The sequence below is a fragment of the Dipodomys ordii genome, unplaced genomic scaffold, assembly GCF_000151885.1.
Source record: "Dipodomys ordii isolate 6190 unplaced genomic scaffold, Dord_2.0 Scaffold98, whole genome shotgun sequence".
In the NCBI taxonomy this organism is placed as follows: Eukaryota; Metazoa; Chordata; class Mammalia; order Rodentia; family Heteromyidae; genus Dipodomys; species Dipodomys ordii.
In genome coordinates, this window is record NW_012267314.1 from 5,228,389 (window position 1) to 5,250,572 (window position 22,184).

At 43.4% G+C, this 22,184-nt stretch overlaps 1 protein-coding gene and 1 long non-coding RNA gene across 2 annotated transcripts in view; one reads left to right on the forward strand and one right to left on the reverse strand.

Annotated features, from left to right (window-relative positions):
- The first annotated feature begins 30 nt into the window (after nt 1-30).
- Nucleotides 31-1,977, forward strand: LOC105993638. Its single transcript, XR_001175468.1, has 2 exons — nt 31-751; nt 1,510-1,977. It is a non-coding gene; the product is annotated as an uncharacterized LOC105993638 (long non-coding RNA).
- Nucleotides 1,978-13,757: 11,780 nt separating this feature from the next.
- The window catches only part of Tab2 (TGF-beta activated kinase 1/MAP3K7 binding protein 2), a 38,880-nt gene continuing 30,453 nt past the window's right edge, over nt 13,758-22,184 (reverse strand). Inside the window, exons 5-7 of the mRNA XM_013026996.1 lie at nt 21,977-22,070; nt 20,697-20,777; nt 13,758-15,686 (exon numbers count right to left, since the gene is read on the reverse strand). Coding sequence (XP_012882450.1) covers nt 15,544-15,686; nt 20,697-20,777; nt 21,977-22,070 — 318 coding nt within the window. The 3' untranslated portion in view covers nt 13,758-15,543. The remainder of the gene's footprint in view (nt 15,687-20,696; nt 20,778-21,976; nt 22,071-22,184) is intronic.

Sequence of the window (22,184 nt, forward strand, 5' to 3'; positions counted from 1 at the left end):
CCTTCCTCCCTCCCTCCCTTCCTTCCTTCTTTCCCTCCCTCCCTCCCTCCCTCCCTCCCTCCCTTCCGGTACTATTAGAGCAGGAACGCAGGGCCTTGCCTTCTGCTCGCAGCTGTCTCCACCCTTTTGCTGTAGTTGGTCGCAGCTGGGGTCTTCCGCTGTTGCCAGCGCCAGCCTTGCCCTCGTCTATGGATCGAGCTGGGGTCTTGTAAAGTTTCCTGCCCCGACTGTCCTTGAACCCATCCTCCTTGTGACTGCCGTCTCCGGAGTGGCGAGGGTTCTTACAGACCTGAGCCTGCTCATGCCTCACTTGGACTCTTCCTTTTTTTCTTCAGCCATCTATCTTGGCAATTTCTAGAACATGCCCTTTGGGATGTTTTGTTTTGCCTAGAAACCTCCAGGTAGAGGTTTATCGCCACTGCTGGTTTGCTTTGCTTTCCAGAGACCTGTGGCTCTGGGTTTTAGGGAGAAGGGACCTATTCATTTGCAAGGAACAAGACATGAGCAAGTCTGTCCTAGATGCCCGCATCTCAGGGGCCTGGCCCCTGTGGGTGGTGCCCACTACCCTGGCAGATGATCTCCTCACAGGCGTGGCGCGTTTGTTCATTCTGGAATCTGGGAGCTCTGCAGTTCAGAGTTCCGAGACACCTGTCGGGAGAAACCAGTCCTGAAGGCGGAAACTTTCCTGCTGTCTGGCGACCCTACGGGAACTAATGCTTTCCTGTTCATTTCCAGGCTGGCACAGCCAAAGGTGGGGCTCTGGGGAATATGTTGCTGTGGACCCCACCCCTTGGCAAGGTAGTGGCAGTACTGCCACTCCTTCCACTTTTTATTGTTTTTTATTATCTTTATGTAGTTGTGCAAAGGAATTTCAATCCAATACATCAGTTTATGAGTACCATGCATCTTGATCAATGTCATTCCTTTTTTTTTTGTGGGTACTAGTTCTGAGGCTTGAACTCAGAGCCTGAGCTCTGTTCCTCAGCTTTTTGCTCAAGGCACACACTCTATTGCTTGAGCCATAGCTCTCCTTCTGGCTTTCTGATGGCTAATGGGAGATAAAAGTCTCACACATTTTCTTGCCTAGGCTGGCATCAAACCACAGTCCTCAGATCTCAGCCTCCTGAGTTGCTACAGGTGTGAGCCACCAGTGCCCATTACCTACCCCCTTCCTCTTTTTATTTTTTTGTTATGTTTTTAGATGCATCTGTAATTTTATTACAAAACCATTCTTTTGGCATTAGTTGGTTACAGTGATAGCAAGATCCTGTGAGTGTGGCTTAGCAGCTCTAATGTAACAGTTATATTCCCTGCTGACTGAACCAAAATGTAAGTCACTTCAAACCCATTACCTACATTACCTGTACCTGTCACTGATACAAATCTTTACTTGTATACCTTTTAGGAAAGTGTTGATTCTTTACTATCTAATCTACATTCAGATTAAATGTTGATAAGACTACAAAAGTACTAGTTCCCTTATGAGACCCCTTCCTCTTTTTAAACCAGATTTGTAGCCTGGTGGCAACCAGATCTACTTCTTACCTGCTTTTTCAAGAGGATGCTACCTTGCCATCTTGGGATCTCTGTCTTGAAGAAGGCCCCTTCTCCCTCAATTTCCAATTTCCCATGGGAGGTGTGTGACAAGTTGTGCTGTTGCTCACTGCTTTTTGCTTCTTTGTGTCCTGTCGGGGAATGATAGCGTTGCTAATTTACAGTCTGAAATGTTTACACTGCTTCCTCTAAGGACAAGTCTGTTTTAGTAAGCTGTGAAGCTATTTTACTTGGGTCACTGGATTGTGGCCAATACCCCCAAAGTGAAGGAGCTCCATGTATCAAGTATAAACCTCTTTGGAAATTTTCCAAAGTCTTAGTATGTCTTTGTGACACAGAAAACTGGGACGGGCTGGGTAACTGGAATGTTCCTAGTGTGTGACTGTTACTGTGCTCTAGAAATAAATCACTTTTCCACACCTGGATGGACTCTACTGACAAACTGTTCCTCCCAGCGGCCTTCCCTTAGATACCGGCTCTCACGTTCAGTGCTCTGGGAGAAGACTGAGGAAACAGCTGTTCCACAGCTGGCAGCCAGAATTATTCCATCATCTTGGGTGGGTGTGAGGGCTTTTCCCGAAGTTACCGGGACTACAGCAAGCACATACCTTTCCTGGCCAAGGATGCCTGTTTGCCAGCCTATTTCATCCTCATGGCCAATGATGGAGGACTTCATAAACACATCTGTCCTTGCCAAAACCTGCAGGAGAGTTCCTGCCTGCTCCCAGAAACCCAGGCTCCTGTTTGCCCTCCTGTTTGCCTTCCCAGAGGCTCTCACTGGAACAAGAGGCCAAACTGCTGAACGTCAGAGGCCAAGGGGAAGAGTCAAGAGGAGCCACTGATCTTGGCATTGTTCGAAATAGAATGCAGTTCAGCTTTGGTTTCAGGTAGAACACAGTTGGAGAGCAATGAGCTGGCTTCGAGCCGGTGTGGGTACAGTTTGGACAGGCCACACAGCTCTGCCCGAGGGCCTGTCACTACATGAATGATGAGGATGAACAGACAGCGCCTCCCCAGCCACCTCTGTCCACTTCTGACACAAGAAGCTCAAGGGTGGAAGTTGTGGGGCTTGATACCACACACACAGGATCATCCACTTCTGAATGAGACAGGGCCTAGAACCGACAGCAGGCTTGCTGGTTGTATTAGGCCAGGTTCTGGCCATAACAGTGGTTCGCCAAACGAAATGGCAGGAGGTCAGCGATGGAGGTGGCTGTGGGATTGATTGGAATTGGGGCTGGAAACCCCATTAAGCATGTCTTGTCTGTTTCCTCCTGTGCAATATCTCCCTCTGAGCATTCTCCTAAACAATGGGGGCTTTCTCCTGAGGCAAACATAAGCACTTATCCCTTCAGTGGAAGGACTCACTAGACAGGCTGAGAACAGTCCCAGGGAAGGGTTCTGATTGGCCCTGCTGGGGTGATGTGCCCATCCCTGAACCAGTCACTGTGAGGTAAGGAAATAAATACTCCAGTTGCTCACACCTGGGTGTCACGGGCACGTCTGGCCGGAATGCGGTTGCACATGGGGACAGTGAGCGGTGCAAACCCACAAGGTAGTGGAGATGGAAGGAGAGGAGATGAAAGAGGGACCCAAACATGTGTTCACCCCTCAGTTCAGCCCCTTCTCCTCCTCCATCCTGAACTTTGGTCCTGTTTGAGGAAGGAGTGCTGTGTGAGGAAAAACCTGGCTTCTGCTCAGGCCCTGGTGCATGGGCTTGTGGGAGAGGAAGGCGGGAGGGCCTGCTGCTGTCCTAGGGCTGGGCTAGCCCCCAAAACTGCTGCTGAAGAGGAAGAGGCTTTTCTGAGTCAGAAGCTGACTTTCTTCCTTTAAGTCACTTCTGAACAGATGCCCTCAGAGCTCAGGAATCATGGCAGAGCCGGCTGGCAGAGATGGCTCAGCTGGAAAGGAAGGACTGGGGGCCTGACTCAACTTGGTAATTTGCCCTGAGTTCTCAGGGATAGATACTCCTCTTTCCTCATGGAAGAAAGACAGACCTATCCCAATTCTCCCAAGCTGGAAAGGTGCTGATAAATTAACAAATAGGCTCATGGGCACACAGTATACAGAAGCCAGGTGAGTGGTATACTTATCAACTGACAGAAAGACACTGATGAAGTCTGACTGATAGACATCTAACACGCTGACACTGACTACCATTGACAGACTCACTGAACTGATGATGACTGACAGGGACCAACAGGCTGACTGACACCGAGTCTGATTCTACAGCTCCCTGATATGGATTGACTATGACTGACTTGGACTGACCCTGCCTGTCAAGGTCAACACTGTGACTGTTGGGACTGATCACTCACATGGGATCACGAGCCAGGAGATTTATGACTTCATCTGCAGTCAAACCAGTGCTCATTTTTGCTGATTGATTTGGAGATGGAGTCTTAAAGACTCTTCTGCCTGGCTAAGATCCCTAGATTTCAGCCTCCTGAGAAGCTAAGATTATAGGCATACACCACCAACTCCTGGCTACAACTTAGACATCTTGAGTTGCTGTCTGATAACCCAAATGTAAAGAGCCTTTCAGAAGAATTTCTATCAATCTATGCATGGGCATTTAGGAACTCCTCCTGGGTCTGGCTCTGGTCCAGGTCGCCTTGGGGCTGTATGCTTTAGGTGAGCAGTGTACAGGGTTCATTATCAGGAGAGCCTGTGCTGGCCCTGGTTCCTGAGGGTGCTGGAGAATCCCAGGAGACCTGTCGAGTACAATGACTGCCAGGGAAGATGCATTGCCCAGTGGTACCGTAGGCCATAAAGGTCACTAGGCTGTGACCTTTGCGATTATGATACGGCGAGAGCTAGGAGGCATGCTGTCGGTCCTGGGACTTCAGGGGATCTTTGAGGATAGGAGGAGGAAGGTGGCATTTCCCTCTTTGTGTGCCTACATTGATACAACTCCAGGGAATTTTTGTGGGGTCAAAGTAGCTTCACAGTCTGTTTGGTACAAGTGCACTGATTTATGGTTCTGCTGACCTTTGAGGCCTTGGCCAGGTCCTGCCTTGTGTCCCTGGGGAGGTTTGCCCAGTGTGATTTAGGAGCTGTAGTGTCAACAGGCTTTCCTATTCTTCTCCTACCCCGAGCCCTGACCCAGTGGCCCCTGCTGTTGGGTTCGCACAGGGCAGGGCTGGGCCTCATACTTTATACAAGTGGCAGTTACCTTTGGATGCCCTGGGCCACGTCCCTTCTACTCTTTGGCCTGTGTCTCTTCTAAGGATCATACGAGACGTTCCCCAGAGCTGTTTGTGCCACTCTGCTCTGCTGTGCTTTCTGCTGCCCAGGGGTAGAGGAAAACCAGAATGGATTGCTATTACTTATTCTGGTTGTCATTTACCCGGATGGATTAGCTTTGTTACAGCGTCCTTGTCAGAGCCTGGCCCACAGTGCTGCGGACTGCTGGACTGGCTGTGAAGTAGAAGGAATCATGGGTTCCAGCAGACTGAGCTCCAAGTACTCTCCTTCTTGGGCCTGTGATTTTCCTGAGCAAGTGGGTAGCAGCCAGCTCAGGGGTGGCGTGTGGCATGGTCTTACTGAGTGGGGTGCTGGGGCCTGGGTGTGGCTGTTTTGGGGCCCCTTCTGGGGGTTGTGTCCCCCAACAGTGTTGTTACCCCGTCAAGGGTTGCAAAAGCAGCGAGCGAGGCAGCTATGGGACACGTGTGTCATCACTGATCCACAGAGGAAACACCTGGTTGCAGCTGGCCCAGCTGGTGTTGTTGGGTCATGAGACTGTCGGGCATTTGTTGGATCCAGGACTGGCCCTGAAGGAAAATCAAGGGAGACAGAGAAGCCAAAACCACTGAAGACCTTCAAGCTGGGCGCACAGGGATCCTCGCTGGCCAGCCGGGCCCCCGTGCTCAGGAATGTCTAGTGTTTGGAGGAATGGGGGTGGGGCAGACACGTCAAACCTGTCCTGTGTATAGCGCCAGACAGGCTAGCATTGAGTTTTATTTTTTGCATTTTGCACTTGGGGACAGTTCCAGATACCCAGGTGCCCCGTGGCGGAGAGATGATTATAACTACGCGATCTCGCATCCAGCCCTGACCATCCATGATTTCCCAAACCACACCATACATTTCTGCAGCATCATCACTAATCTGCTTCACAATAGAAGTCGTCTGTGGTTCCAGTCAAGGCAGGCTTTTCCTAACCATCTGCAGAAAGGGTCTTCTCCCTCAGCTCTCATGTCAAATGTGGGCCGGAGGCATTGGCTTTTTAGGACTTCAACATCTGCCTGTTGGCGAGGATGTAGGGATAAGCTTTGGTCTTCCGTGTGGAGCACATCTGCTGAGGCTGGGCAGATCCCCTGCAGACCAGTTCTTGGTTCTCGTTCACACAGAACCACTATTACCATCTACAGGACCTGTGGTCTCCAGCCCTGCAGATGCAAGGCTCATGTGACTCCTCACACTGACCATTAGGTGGCGCTGTGGTAACACAACACACATTGATTTGGGGCTTTCTTCCCCCCCCTCACAATTTCAAAGTGTCAGTCCTTGGCCATTGGGTTCCATCATTGTGGACCTGTGGTTACAGGAAGACAGAACAAATCCACTCTGCATTTGTTAAAACAAGACAAAACAAAAACGTGAACCAGGTAACTTGCAGGGTTGGGTGGGGTTGGGAGAAATGAGGGAAGTGACATTGGTCAAGATGTTTGTACTCAGAAACTGACATGTTGAGTTGAAACCCTTTTGCACAACTAAAGATACAATGAATGAATAAAAATATATATTTGGAAGTGGTGCTGTGGCTCAAGTGGTAGAGCGGTAGCCTTGAGCTGAAGAGCTGAGGGACAGCGCCCAGGCCCAGAGTTCAAGCCCCACGACCAACCAAACAACAACAACACTCAGTATAGAGCTAGGGGAGTAGCATGCCCTGAGGCATGTCCAAGGGGCTGTCTGAAAGACGGCAGGCAGGGAGTCAGGCGAGACATATCAGACAGAGCCCCGTAGAAAAAGCAATCTGGGAACTACTGTGTATCAAATCAGCCAAGTACTACAGTAAATAAAAACAGATGAAAGATGACTGTGTCTCACAGGTATAGTCTTCTTCCAAGGCACAGACACCAAGCTTTTGACAGGCAAAGAGGTAAATTAGACAACTCACCAAAGTGGAAAGAAATGTTTAAATACATGGGGAAAATGTTCACCAAAGAAATGGAGTTTGAAGTCCTTACCTACCAAGTTGCTGGTATGGGGATCAGCTGATGATAGTGCTTCCAACCTGGCCTCCAACCCTGAGGCTTGGCGACCCTCCTGACTCAACCTCCCAAGTAGGCTGGAACCACAGAGAACAGAGAGCTCTATCAGCCAATGCCCTTTGCTCTGCTCTCTGTTTTTCAAACCTGAAGTCACTCCCCCCCCCCCCAACTCTCCCTTGGTTCCCTATCTCCCTAAATGGCATCCTTATCCATCTGGCTGCCCAGAAAGCAAGCTCTAGACTGTCAGGATACTTATCATAACCCAAATCCCACCCTTGTCCCATCCCTCCTGCCTCCCTGTGCACGCTGTTTAGGTTGCTCATCTTCTAAACATGTGAAAGTAAAAACATATTATATAATGGACAAGGCACTAAATGTATCATGCTGTTAAAAGAAAATGAAATGTTCTGTATGATGCTCGAAATCCTGCCTCCATCTGCGCTCCCTAGGCTTGATGGCTGCTGTGTATCCTACCATCTAGTTTTACGCTTTTGATACATACACATAAGCCTGAAAATACATAGTATTTTACATTAAGTGGCACCAAATGGCCTATTGCCTTCTGCCTGCCACTTATTTTCACTTAGTATCATCTGTTGAGATTTAGCCCTGTGGTACAGTTTATTTTCATTGCTGAATAGTTCTGTAGGATGAACTTATACCAGTTCACATCTATTCCCTGATGGTGGACATTTAGGATATTTCCTTACTCTGTATTACAAGCCTTTTTAGGGGGAGGGAGGGATACAGTCTTTCTATGTAACCCACGCTGATTTTGAACTTGCAATTGTCCTGCCTTCTCCTGGTAGCTCGGGGTTACATCACCACATGCAACACAAACCACATTTGACTTTTAATTCATTTATTTTGATGGTGTGGGGGTTTAGACCCAGGTCCTTGTGCTGGCCAGGCAGGTGCTTTGCCACTTCCACTCGCCTGCCAGCTGCATTGCAATGAGGGCTTTGCACTCATCTCATTGATAGGCATGTGAGTTTCTCCAGGATTCATCCTCAGGAGTAAAATGGCTGGCCTTTGACATCAGCCTGCAGAGACACAGTACATAGCAGCAGGCATCATCACTTCTGTCCTGACCATCACACACATTCGATGCCCCGATCGGCCCAAATCTCAGGCAGTTGCTTGGCTTGCTGCTGTCTAGCCACACTTGTGCTGATAAGTCCTGGGCTCTGCCTGCCTCTCTCTTCATTCTCATGGCATCATGGGGCTGGTTCTCAGATACAGGGATCAGACTGTTTCAGACACCTCAGGACTGCTACTTCCTCTCAGGCAGGGTACAGATGGAGGAGCTGCTCTTTGGACCTGACAAGAAGAAAGTAGAAGAGAAAGGTAAGGCTGGGGCAAAAGGCTGGTGGACAGCCATGAGAACACCAGGATCCCTCCTGCCTGGCTCCTGGTTAGACTGTATTGTCCTTATTATTGTTTTCCTGAAGTTTTGTGAAGGACTGGGCTAAGTTCAGTTCAAGTTTTCTGTTGTAGGAAGGACTTCATTGTCATTCAGTCAAACCAACAGTCCTGTTGGTTTTTCTTTTTTATTGTGAAAATACTGTACAGAGGGGTTACAATTACATGGGCAAAATAATGAGTACATTTCTTATCAAGCATTGTAGTCTCCTCCTTTGTTTCTCCTTCCCATCCCTTCCCATTTCCCTCCCCACCCAATCCTCCCCCCCCACCGAAGTAGTAAAGTTCGTTTTCGACATGACAACTTGTACTTCTCATTGTTGCAACGGGTCCACCTGCATCCTTATTTAAACGACTTGTTTTTCCCCTTCCCCTCCACAAATTACACCAACATCAAATACAGTGAAAGCAGGGGTTATACTGTGGGGGAGGGACATACAAAGCAACAAAGAAATAATCTTATAAATGCATTAGAAACAAATGCATGAAAGAAAAAAACATTTAAATACATATCTTAGGGTTCATTTTCACAGTCACGATTTTCAGTCAATATATTTTTGTTGTTGTTGTTAAAAAATAGTGATAGTCTCATTATCTGTCACACGATCACTGCTAACAAGGAGTCACCTGACAGGTGCACACTGACCATACCCTGGGAGAATTGGGCAGTGGGTCTGGCTTCCCAGAAAGGGGAATGCTGCTCTCCGGTAGGATGCCTGCTCCGTGAGACTTGTAGGAAAGAATCTAAACCCTAATCTGCTCTAATACCAACCAAATAAGAAAACACTTCAGAAGGAGGAACAAGAAAGTAGGGCGCTGTGCCCTGCCCTAAACAACGTATTTAATATGGAAAGGGGTTGGCTTTTTGAGAGGCCTGATCTTTCCTGTGTGAAAGTGGAAGAAGAGAAAGGAGAGGGGGAGGGGGAGGGAAAGAAGGGAGAGAGAGAAAATGAGTTCCAACTTAGGACTCCATCCAACTTTAAAAGAAAATGCGACCTGGTGTAAGAAGGGACGCTATCCGCAGGCTCTGGAGCATCCATTCCCAGCCCTCAGGGTGAGGAGGCAGGGACAGCCAGGGATCCGCCCGGCCCTTCTCACCCCGCCTCAACCCTGCAGCAAAGACCTGGAAGCTGATTTCTTGGGCAAGTTTTATGTTTATATATATATATATATATGTGTGTGTGTGTGTGTGTGTGTGTGTATAATATATATGTGTATATATATAATATATATATATATATATGCCAGAAATATTATAGTTTGTTAAAAGTAACCCAGAGAGGGCCCCAGTGGTGGTAGCCCAGAGCTCGCCAGACGACCCAGACTATGGATACGTACAGGGCGACTATCTTACTCGCATCTTCGCCCCACAACCTGATGAAATTTGGCCACATTCTGAGTGAATAAATAAGCAATGAAATGTCTAAGTCAAGCTTTAGCTCTAAAAAGCAGAACCATCTGGTAGCTGTTTGGGGCCTGTCAGGCAGTGTGAGATGCTACCTAGTGAGTGTAAGCAGAGGCATTTCCTCTGAAAGAGAATCACTACACATAATATGCTCATGGGGGCTGGAGCACCAGACGTGGGCACCAACTCCTTGGAGAATGGGCCTTGGGCCTGCCCACAGGAAGTCAGGCCCTACACTGGTGATCCTTTAAGAACCATCTGACAGGGGCTAAGCAGGACTCCAGGAGCGAGCTTGTGTCATGTGGACATGTTCAATGCCACACAGGACTCCCTACAAAAAAAAAAAAAAAAAGATTGCTCCCAACACAGGGAGACCTTGAGCAATTCTTTCTTAGCATCACTTAAGTCAATAGTTTTAAGGTGTGAGAAGAAAATCATGCAGCTGTGAAGTGACGTAGTCCTAATTTAAGTGTCTTAGCCATGACACAAAGGCACAGATCTTGGAGGTACTCAAGCTGGAGGCTGTCTGGTCTTTAACTTTAGACAGGACACTGTCTGTGAATTCCCATGAGGCCTCTCATTGGTCACTTGTCTAGTACCTTCTTCTGGGTGTCTCTTCATCAGGCTGGGGACACATGAAATACTTGAAGCACATTAAATACTTCTTGCTCTAAGCCTCTTTTAAGAACAACTTTACCATTTTAATTTACATATGGTAGGGTCTGAAGGTTTGGGGTCCTCACTGTCATTCATATGCTGAACCCTCATCACCCAGGTGATGGCATCTGATACCCTTGGGAGCTGATTAGGTCACAAGAGCAGAGCCCTTACAAAAGAATGTCAAGTCTGTGCATGGTAGCCTATGTATAGAATCCTAGCACTGGGGAGGCTGAGCAGTAGGAGGATTTTGAGTTTGAGGTCAGCCTGGCTTACATGTGAGACCTTATCTTGTTTCATCCCTTCTATGGAAGGACTCATAAGGTACTGTCTAGGAACTGTCCTCACCAGACCTCCACCAAGCTGGTACCCTGATTTGGAGCTTCCCAGCTTCTAAACCTCTGGCAAATAAATTTCTGTTGTGAAGAAGACACACAGTCTACATTACTCTATGAGAGCAAATGGAATATGCAACATTAAAGAAAATGCACCCAGGTCAACTGTATAGTTGACATGCAATAAAACATCTAAAGCATTCTGACATATACACCGACATAAACACGTAGAACACTTTCATTGCCCCGGAAGTCTTGTGCGCCCTTTCTCGCTAACTTCAGCTTGCTGTCACTGTAGATGAGTTTGGCCTTTTCTGTAATTTCCTGTCAATGAAACTGTCTGGGACATTCCCTTCTGCATCTGGTTCTTTTCTTCCCATATAGTGTGTGGGGACTCAACTATCTTGCTTTATCAGTATTTGTTCTTTATTACTGTTCAGTAACATTCCAATGCATGAATACCCCATCCTTTGTTGATGGACATTTGGGTTGCATATAGTTTTGGGCTACTATGAATAAAGCTATTAATATTCAGGTTCAAGTCTGAACTTAAGAACTTACATATTTATTTTTCTTAAGTAAATCAGTACTTAACATTTTATGGCTTTTATTTTGCCAACTGTATTGTAGGTTCTCAGGACTGGGGATGTTGCTTAGGACTAGAGTATATATTTACCATATACAAGGCACTGGGCTCAATTTCCAATACTCTCAACCCTAAAGGCCTTAAAAAAAAATGTTGCTGTAGGCCTTTTTTTTCTTTTTTTGGTCATGGGATTTGAACTCAGGGTCTGGGTGCTGCCCCTTAGCTCTTTTTGCTAGCTCTACTTCATTTTTGAGTGGTTAATTGGAGATGAGTATCATGGGGATTTTTCTGCTGGGGCTGGCTTTGAACCTCGGTCCTCAGATCTCAGCCTCCTGAGTAGCTAGGATTACAGGCATGAGCCAGTGGTGCCTGGTTAAGTACACTCTTGATCATGCTCTTCAGATGGGTCAAATGACCTTTCTGCCTTCCCTACCTTCCAGTCAAGCAAGAAGTTTCTAAACTCTACCACTGTGGCCTCCATGTGGAATGTTTCCTGCTTGTCAGTGTCACCCACCACTGGGGGTGGACCAGGGAACTCAGCAGGTGCACATGCAAACTGACCACTACGAAGAACAATGGCCCATCTTTCCCTTCGAAGCCTTGGTGGTTCACTTCTCTCTTGCAATCAAGCAACATGCCTGGCCAAGCGAGCAATGTGATACTGAGAAATAGTTACAGGAAAGTCACCCAAAAATAAGTTAGAGGCAGTAACAAAATTTGTTATGTTACTTACAGTTTGTCATCCACCTTTTACTTATCAGACCCCAGCTGAACATGGGGTGGACAAGAAGACCCTGTCCTCATACACTGGGAGGAAATGGCAGTGAACATCAACAATTACATCATCTACATGGAGATGATTCCAGAAGCTGAGAGCAGGTAGCTTTCTAAAATAAACAGGAATAAAGGGAAATTCAATGTCCAGCACCCTCACCTCAAAATTAAGCACACTCTGACCTTCAGTTCCCTACAAGCACAGTGGTTCAAAGCAGGACAGGAGCTACTCAGTTCTTAACTCTGCCTGTGACCCCTAGTAGCTGTGTGACTCTGGATGAGTTACCTGGCTTCCCCTTGCCTCATTCCTGTGTGATGGCAGAGGGCCACACGTGTTCCTCTCTGGGCTGTTTTGAGGATTACTTACTATTCACCTCGCACAGCACCTGTGTGTGTGCTAGATGAGACCTATTTAAAAAATGTACATAGTATGGAACTTATTTGCTGACATAAATACTGTCTGGTTAATTTGATGACCTGGGAGACCGGGGCGCGGGGGGTGGGGGGGAAGGGGCAAGTGGGACATGTGGTTACTTCTGCTAGTATTCTCACGATCAAGCTGCAAATGTGGTTGCAAGGGAGAACCTAGTACATGATCTCTCAAAGCTGTTGTTCTGTACGGACCTCAGGACCACCCCACGCAACCCTGAGGCAAGCCTACTACCATCCATCCAGCCTGCAGCCAGTCACGCAGATTCAGTGAGCAAAGGCTCAGGTGTTGACCAGGGCTAATGCAGGGTAGAGCAGTCTCACTGAAAATTAAACCTAAATAACCTTAACTATTACAGATGCCATAAATAAACCACTAAAACTCCTCACATAACTAAAGCAAAGACCATGACAGGGTAGCCAGGCTCTAAGGGCTGGTGACAGGGTCCCGCAGCTTGAGGGTTGGTAAGGCCCACAAAATTCCTCTGAAAAGAGGCAGAAGATTTTTGGTGAAGACTATGGTAGAAAAATCCAAAGCCAATGAGGTTCAAGTGCCACAAAATAAGCAGTAGCCTCTTACAAGAGGCAGGTCTTTAAAAATGTGGCTGGCTGCCGGCGTTCGCCACCTGCTCCTAGTGACCTGCGTTCCGGGATGTCTCACCTGCTGTCCCCTCGCATGAACTGCTTCTCACTAGCCAGCCAACTTGGCTGCGTGGTTGAGGAAGTAGCACAGGTTGTTCCATTCTGAAAGGAATCTGGCACTTCAGCAAAAGGGCATGTGAAAATTCTATTAAAAACCAAAAAGGTAGTAATTAAGACGTCAAGCCAAGTCATGTAATAACATTTAGGCCCGTTTCACGTCACGCTTTATACAGGCAGTCGTGGTTACATGAATCCAATTTACAAATATGCGAACGCTTCCTGCTCCTGCTATTAGTGCTTTAGTCTGAGGCCTGCCTCTCCATTTTTCATGGGAAAGAGAGCCGAGTTATGACACTTTGCAAGTTTCTGTTTTCTTGCTCAATGTTCTTTGGGAAAATAGTGAAAACAAAACAATACAAAACAGCCACTCACATTATGTCCAAGAACAATAAGCTACTCAAATAAATGTATCTAAGAAGATAGGCTTGGACATAAGTCAGATGTAAGAGACTTAGAAACCTCAATTTCAAACACCAATTTCTGAGCCTACTAGAATCCCTCCCCCAAGGCTATGGGCTCCCTCCTCTTCTGGCACAATACCGTGGGAAAGCACGTGGCGCTTCATCTCCCCACCCCCGCCCCGCCCCCACGCTTTCAGGTGACAATGATCAATGCTCTGCTAGGTACAAGTTTTTCTTGTCTCAGAAAATTTTTAAAAACAAGCCACAAGATCCACATTAGAATATAAGTTTTTTAATTTTTATAAATAACTTATCTGTTACAAAGATAGTTTACCCAGCTAAATCACAAAAACCATCAACTCAGATATCCAAATTACGTTTTATTAATAAAACAAGTAAAAACTGATTTATCAATCTTCACATAGAACCGCAGATGAAGCTGAAAAAAACAAGGCCTACTTTTAAAACAAATGCATCAAATGTCAGGGCTTTGGGTCTATTGTCTACAACTAGCATTGTTGTATTCCGTTCTGCTCTGCAGAGGTCACCTGCAATCATGCTGAGTGCGAGAACACAGCCATTTGCAGACGTCTTACAGTGGTGACAGTATGCTACCTCCTTTCTTTTGCTGTATTTTAACACTTCCTTTAGCTCCATTCTAAGCACTGGTATGTAATTTCATAATTCTTTAAAAATGTATACTGCTAAGATTTTTCTTGATTTCATTTAGTTTATATACACTCCTGATTATCTAAATATTTATTTTTCTTACAAAAATAGATCATCAAAATAAAGAGATGCTTGAGGTTGCTTCAGTGTTCAAGTTTTTTTTTTTCTTTTTCCAGCTTTTCTTCAGTTGTCCTAAATATGCCTAGTCTTGTTTGTGTAAATACATGTGGTACTGCCACCAAGTCAGTTTAGAAATGGATTGTCCCAACAGCAAATCACTTAAACATCTTTCTAAAAAGGGGGGGGGGAGGGGCTGTCGGTTGCTCATTTTGAAACTGTACTTTCCCGGTAACAACCTCGGTGACAGTTCCGTGGACACCAAGCAGGTGAAGCGCTCTGTCTGTGGGTTAAAAACTCCTCGCTTTAAGCTTCTCTGTGGAAGACTAAACACTGTTTTGTCACCCTGACAGAGTCAGTACACAGGGTGTGGTGTCATCTCCTAAGACCATCGTCCTGTTTTCTGCAATGCATCTGTCTGGCATCACACAACATGGCACCCATGAGGGCAAAGTACAAAATAAGTAGAGGAAAGTTATTTTGTGCATCGTTTCATTCATTAATGCTTTTTATTTCATGGCATTGCTTTTCTCAGGTAAGGCTTTTAAAAGGGGACATGATCGTGATTAACAACTAAAAAGAAAAAAGAAAATTAGTTAACAAAAGGCTATTACACTATACATATAGACGTATAAGAAAATAATAAAGAAGAAATCACTTAAAGCAGACGAGAAATCTGTACAGGAGGGAAAGCTTGGGGTATCTCACTGCATGTTTGTACAGACAACGTAAGCTGCTTTCCTTCTCATCTGAGACCCGAGATGCTGGCTTCACAGAGACGTCTTCAGGGAAGACGAAGACAGGGCCAGAGTACCACAGGTGTGTGAAGATGAAGTTCTTCCCCGTCCCTGGCACTATGCGGCAGCGAACAGTCTTTAAATAGTTAAACCTTGTTCCTCCTCTTGTGTGTAGTGTTTCACTGAAAGCTTTAAAAACAGCAAAGAAGCTATCATTCTTTCCTTCCTCCTGTCAAAAATCAGTAGTGACATGAGGGGAGAAAGCAGTGGGAACACGTAGGCGTAACAGAGCGAGAACCATCCACCGTGGGACATGGCAGGCAGCAGGCACCCCCGTCTTTCAGCAGATCCCCTTCCACGGGACGGCTCTCAACTGCCCGTGACATTCTACTGAGGTATTATTAGCTCTGTGGGCTGACATTTAATATTAGCACAACACCATCTTGTCACACCTTCAATTTGACAAAATCCTATGTAGCAGTGAAACTCAGGTTCTTGAATTTAGACGTGGCTGTGGAGAAGACACAGGGCCTTCTGGCTCAGAAATGCCGTGGCATCTCGCACTGTTCACAGCGGATTAGGGCTGGATGGTTCAAGAAAGTGCAGGCAGTGCAGTTCCACTGAGCACCCTCATCATCTTCTGTGTCTTGAGTCTTTGGTGTTTTGATGGCGGACCTTTGATCTGGAAGGGAAAAAAATTGAGAAGTAAAAATCCCCACTCAAGATACTTGACTGGCAATTCTATACATTTGTACTGCAAGGCACAAAGCAGCTTGTTAACTGAAGGAAGCAACTAGCTGAAATGGAACCAGGACACCAGCAGCTTCAGGTAGACTAGAGCATGGCCTCCGCTCTGGGGAAGTACAACATGGACATGGGAGCAACCCCCCCGCCCCCCCCCCCGGGCTCCTTGAAGGAGAAAGCATGTTCTCCAGTCTATAATACAACAGCAAACCAACAGCAAACAGTGCTGTCATGTCACTTAGGACTGAAAATGTGTTTCATAGTTTCATTCCCACTCAAGTAGTGAGTGTTTCATTAAATGTTTTTATTTTCTGCTGAAAGTGACAATTGTCTCTAAATAAAACAATAGCTAAAGCCTTATTTATTCATGTATCAATGACTGCCTGTGAGGTAAATCAGTGTAAAAATTTCACCTTAATAGTTTGTTTCATTCTTTTTTTTTTTGAGTCGGTTGTGAGGCTTGAATTCTGGGCTTGAGCACTGTCCCTCAGTTCTTCAGCCGAAGGCTAGCAATTTACCACTTGAGCCACAGTACCACTTCCAGTTTTCTGTTGGTTAATTGGAGATAAGAGTCTCACGGACTTTCCTGCCAGGGCTGGCTTTGAACTGTGATCCTCAGATCTCAGCCTCCTGAGTAGATAGGATTACAGGCACGAGCCACCGGGGCCCAGCTTTTGTTTCATTCTTTAAATCAGATTTAATATGGTAGGACATAAAGTCTGATTTTAAAAGAACACTAAGTAGCCTTTTAACTCTTGAAAATTTTCTTGATTCTGTAGCCTTTTTTTGTTGTTGGTGGTGATAGGGCTTGAACTCAGGGATGGGGCATTGCTCTGGAGCTTCTTTTTGTTTAAGGCAAGTTTTCTCCTACTTTGAGCCACAGAACCACTTTTGGTTTTCTGGTGGTTAACTGGAGGTAAGTCGCACAGACTTTCTTACCCAAGCTGGCTTCAAACTGTGAAGCTCAGATCTCAGCTTCCTGAGCTGCTAGGATTATAGGCAGGAGCCACCAGTGCCTGGCTCTTCTGTAGCCTTTCAATCTGATACAACTCTATTTTTCTATTTTTGTTGTCACATTAAGCTAATCATTGTCCATGCCAATGTCTACAAAGCCTCTCCCTGTTTTCTTCTAGTAGTTTTACATTTTCACATTTTATGTTTAAGTCTTTAATCCACTTGAGGTAATTTTTGTACATGATTCAAGAAGAGTCCAACTTCATTCACCTGAATGGGCACATTTAATTTTCCTAATATCATTTATGAGAGAGACTATCATTTCTCTATTGTTTTTGGCTCCCTCATCAATAGGTTGGCCATACAAACAGATTTATGTGTTTCTACACTCTATATTCTGTTATCTGTTTTGTCTCTTATGCCTGTACTGTATTGTTTTGATTATGGTAGGTTTGTATTCTGTTTTTGAAATAAGGCAGTGTGAACACCCTCTAGCCTTATACTTACTAAAGATTCTTTTGGTGGTTTCATATGAAATTTAGGATTTTTTTTTTGTTGCTATAAAGACTGTCATTGGGATTTTGATAAGTCCGGGGATGTCTTCATAAACTTAGGTCTATTAACTTCCTTCATTAGTGTTTTATTATTTTTTAAGTTTTTTCCCCTAAGTGTGTTTATTCTTTTTTGTTGCTAGTAAACAGGACTGTTTGCTTGGTCACCATGACTTCCTTCTCACAGTTTATTGTAGATAGAAACATAATTGATTTCTTGATTCTGATTCTGGATCTTGAAACTTCACTAGATTCATTTACTAGTTTTAATAGTACTGATCAAATCTTTGAGGATTTCTAGGTACACAGTAAAGTTAATAATACCTGTTAATAAACTGGATAATAATATGTAATGCTACAAATTGAAAGTATATAGTTATTTAAAACTTAAGAATTATGCATTTCTGGAATTTTCCATTTAATGCTTTCAAATGGATAACCTGTGGCTGAACTGCAGAGAAGAAAGACTAAGGTGTGACCATGCCTTTGGCAAATAGGGATAATCTTCTTTCCTCTTTTCTGAGTTGGATGTCTGTCCTCATCTTTTACTTCTTTTTCCTATCAAAATGTTCTGAATGAAGTATACGATTCTTGCCTTGTACCAGGTCTTCAGAGGGAAAGCTTCCTACTTTCTCTCACTGATTACGATGTTAACTGTGTTTCTCATAAAGAACTTTATTATATGTTGACATTAAGTTCCTTCTACACCCATTTTGCTTAGTTTACTCATAAGTAAATACTGAACTTGATCTTTTGCTTTTTATGCATCTATTCAGATGATCACATTGTTTCTCCTTTCACTTTTCTTCTATTGTTGTATCATACTTATTATATATTACGCCATTTTTATATCCTAAGGACGCATCACACTTGGTCATGGCGCATGCCCCTTTCAGTGTGCTTATGCATTTGGTCTGCTAGTAATTCATCTGGGATTTATGTGCCTGTGTTCATCAGGTATACTGGTGAGAGTATTTGCTTGCAGTCTTTATCAGGTTTTGGTCCCAGGGTGATGCTGGCCTAACAGAATGAGTTCTATTTTTGGGGAAAGTACTGGCATTAATTTTTCTTCGAATGTTTTGTAGGATTCACTCTTGAGGCCATCTGGCCATGAGTTTTACTTTTTGGGGGGAGATTTTGATATGCTAGTGTTTCAGGCTTGCCATTTCTTTTTGATTCAGTTTGGACAGGTTTTATGTTTCTGCCTATTTTTTACTAGGTTATCTAGTGTGTTGGTATATAATTTTTCCTAATAGTCCTTTTATTTTTGAGGTATTTGTCGTCACATCCTGTTTTTTAGTTCTGTTGTTATTCGAATTTTCTTTCTCCCCCTTAATCTGAGAAAGCCAAGGGTTCATTAATTTTATCTTTTCAATAAACTCTTAATTATCACTGATTTTTCTAATGTTTTAAAATTCTTTACCTACCAATATTCTAATATTTATTATTTCTTTTCTTCTACTAATTTTGGGCCAAATTTGTTAGTCCAGTTCTTTGAAGTATAAAGTTGTTTACCTGGGATGGTTGTCTTTACGGTAAACATTTTACATCTTTTTCTGTTGTTTTTGTTGTACCTTACATGTTAGTATGTGATTTTTTTTTCTACAGATACAGATATGCTTTTCATTTGCCCGGTGGATATTGTTTAGTTTCCAGGAATTTTCTAATTTTATTTCACTGTGGTAAAAAAGAAATGATGTTGGTCTTCTTAAATCTGTTCGGACTTGATTTGTGAACATGTGATCTAACTTAGAATGTTCCGTGTGCCCTGTGTGTACTATTTGCTGTTTGGTAGATACATGTTTGTATTTTCCTGCCAATTGTTTTTTTAAAACTTCTCCCTCCCTATACAGTTGGCCTGAAACTTGCAATTCTCCTGAGTAACAGGGATCACAGCTATAAACGAACACATGCTCCCTTGTTTATTATTTTAATTTTAGTTCCAGTATTAGATCTTGAATGCAGAGTCTTTCCTACCTGTGGCTTTGTCTACTGAATAGCTAGGATTATATCAAAGAGCAACTGGTGCCCTGTTAGATGAGCAATAATTTAACAAATAAATCGTGTACCGTAATTTCAGAGGTCAAAGCATGTGTTCTAGTGGAAGCAGCCCATAGGCTGGGATGAAGAGAATGGAAACAAACAATGTGAAGGAAGCTGCTGAGTGTGAAAGCTGCCTGTGTAAAGGCCAGCTGGCAGGAGGAAGACCTGAACTGATCTTTTATCATACATATAAAAGGACATGGTGTTAAGAGTCAACCTAAGACTTAAAAAATGGATGTTGCCTGTTTAACTATGACCATTCACAATGTCTGCTTAACTATGACCATTCACAATGTCTGTTTAACTATGACCATTTACAATGTCTGTTTAACTATGACCATTCACAATTTCTTTTGGTTATTATTGGAAAAAATCCTTTTCATTTCCTTCATTTTTATCTTATGTCTTTAAATCTAAAATGAATTTCCTATAGATAGCCTCTTATTAGATTCTCTTTTGTAATATGCACTTAATTCACTCTGCCTTTTGGTTGGTGAGTTCATTCATTTAAGGCAATTACTGATAAGGGGAGATTAACTATTGCTTTTTTTTTTTTTTGGGGGGTCCGGTCGTGGGGCCTGAACTCTGGGCCTGGGCACTGTCCCTCAGCTCTTCAGCTCAAGGCTAGCGCTCTACCACTTGAGCCACAGCACCACTTCCGGCTTTTTTTCTTTTTGGTTATGTGGTGCTGAGGGATCGAACCCAGGGCCTCAGGCATGCAAGGCAAGCGCTCTACCACTGAGCCACCTTCCCAGCCCCTATTTTGGAAATTTTTGTCCTTCCAGAGTTCTTCTCTTGCTGTCTTCCTTTTTGCTACTTGATAATTATTCTTTTTAGAGTGACTTATTTCGATTATTTTTTAACCATTGGTGTGTATGTCTATTGGATTTATGCACTTGATACCATTTCTATAAATATTTTAATGACTGGCTCAAACATAAAAGAATATTTCATCATGCAATTTGGTGTGCATATCAGAGTATCAGAGATGTAAATAGTAGGTAAGACTTTTGGAAAAAACTCATTGTAAAGAATTCAAGATATGTTATTTGCTTAAAAGTTTCACATAAAAATAATGGAATATTCTCAAGGTATCTTCTTTATTTAAATACAAATTTTTGCACCTGATTTTTTTTTCTTTTTAAACCAAGACTTGCTATTTTGGGAGTTTGCAGTGATCCTAACTAAAATCACAAATATTACTAAAAAAAAAAAAGCTAAATACACTGCAGCTTTGAATTCGCCCCAATCCCCAGCATGGAAGTGAAAATAAACAAACATCTTCCTATGAATCCACCCAAGAATGCCAGCTACTTCTAGAGTGAAAGGTTGACAAAAATAAAAACACCCTAAAATCTTGTTTCTAAATGTAACAGCTTTCACATTTAATGGACACTAACCTTTGGGTTTTGGTGGCACAGGACCTACAAATCCAATATTGTCATAAAAGTTATGAATAGCGCTGGGGTTAAAGTGTGGTCCTGAAATATATAAAAAGTAAATATATCAATGTTTATAGCTCAGAAATATTTGATTTAATTTTTAAAGCAAGCATTTCTTTCTAAAAACACAACAATATAAACAGAAGAAATGCTTTTCAATTATTTTCACCAGTAATCTCAAATTATATGTAAGATTTCACAAACATTTTAGAAATATAAGTACAATATAGTACTCATAAACAGAGGCAAGTGCCAAATTGAGGAAGAAGCCAAATTAAAGCTTATTATGAAGAATTAGAAGCAGACCTTGCTTTACATAAGAAATTAAATAACCTTAAATGTGATGTTTAAAAAAATTTTAATTATCAAACAGACTTAAACAACAGAAAAGTCTTGCCCCACATTACTATAACAACCTTCAGCTAATGGATAGAATGGTTCGGATGTCACACTAAAGGAACAAGTTCAACCACTCATTTTCTTTTTCTCTCCAAAGTTTAAACTCTGGCATTTTTTCTAAAAATGTTTCAAGATAAATGGCGTACCACATTTTAAAAGAAATTTAAGTGAAATTAGTCACCTTTTAGTATAATGGATACGAGGTCACACTCAGAAGTATGACTGAGGATTCCTTTAGGTTAGCTTCCTTCCTTTGCCTATCTTTTCTGTTTTGTACATTTGTGTTATGGCCTCAAATTCAGAACTAGGTTTCAGCAGTAAAATCTCATTTTGGTTTTCTACAGAGCTGAATTAAACTGCAAGTATTTTTTTTTTCACTATAATAAGAAATCACTCCTTGTTTCTAACAGCTCAAGTAATAAAAACCTATCACAATCTTAAGAATGAACTTTTATTTTGTTCTCTGGTGGGAGGTGTGTAAGTTATTGAAATTATTAAAAAGTAGAAGAAAAAAGGGGCAAACAGTTATTTGGATACATCTGTATTAATGAACAATGTTTCAAGCTTCAACTATAGGTCACAGCTAGACATACTAATCAGTGGCTTCCTGTGGGGATTTACAGGATATAAAATACATCTAGTTGCTCCTGAATCAAATGCATATTTTTGTTTTGGTGTAGAGGAGATAAAAATCCAGCTGCTCTGAGCCCTATCTGGCTCTAAAGTTAATTAGTCTGTGACAGTAAGTTTGTGAGTGAGTGGCAAGTCTGTTTTTAGCCACAGAAAAGAGTTGGCGGATCGATTCAATGACTTTCAGCTGAGTATGCACTGAACTTTACCTCGGGCTTGAAAAAGATCAATTTCTTTGGTTAAGCAGTCAATGTCAATCTGGAGTTGTCTATTACAACTTCTCAACTGCTGCATTTCTTCAAGCTGTAAAATAATTCCATGTAAGAAAGATTTGCATTCAATTTTTACATCATTTAGTTAAAAAAAACAAGAGTCTGGAGGAACAGGTAAGGACAGAAAACCAAATACGAATCATGA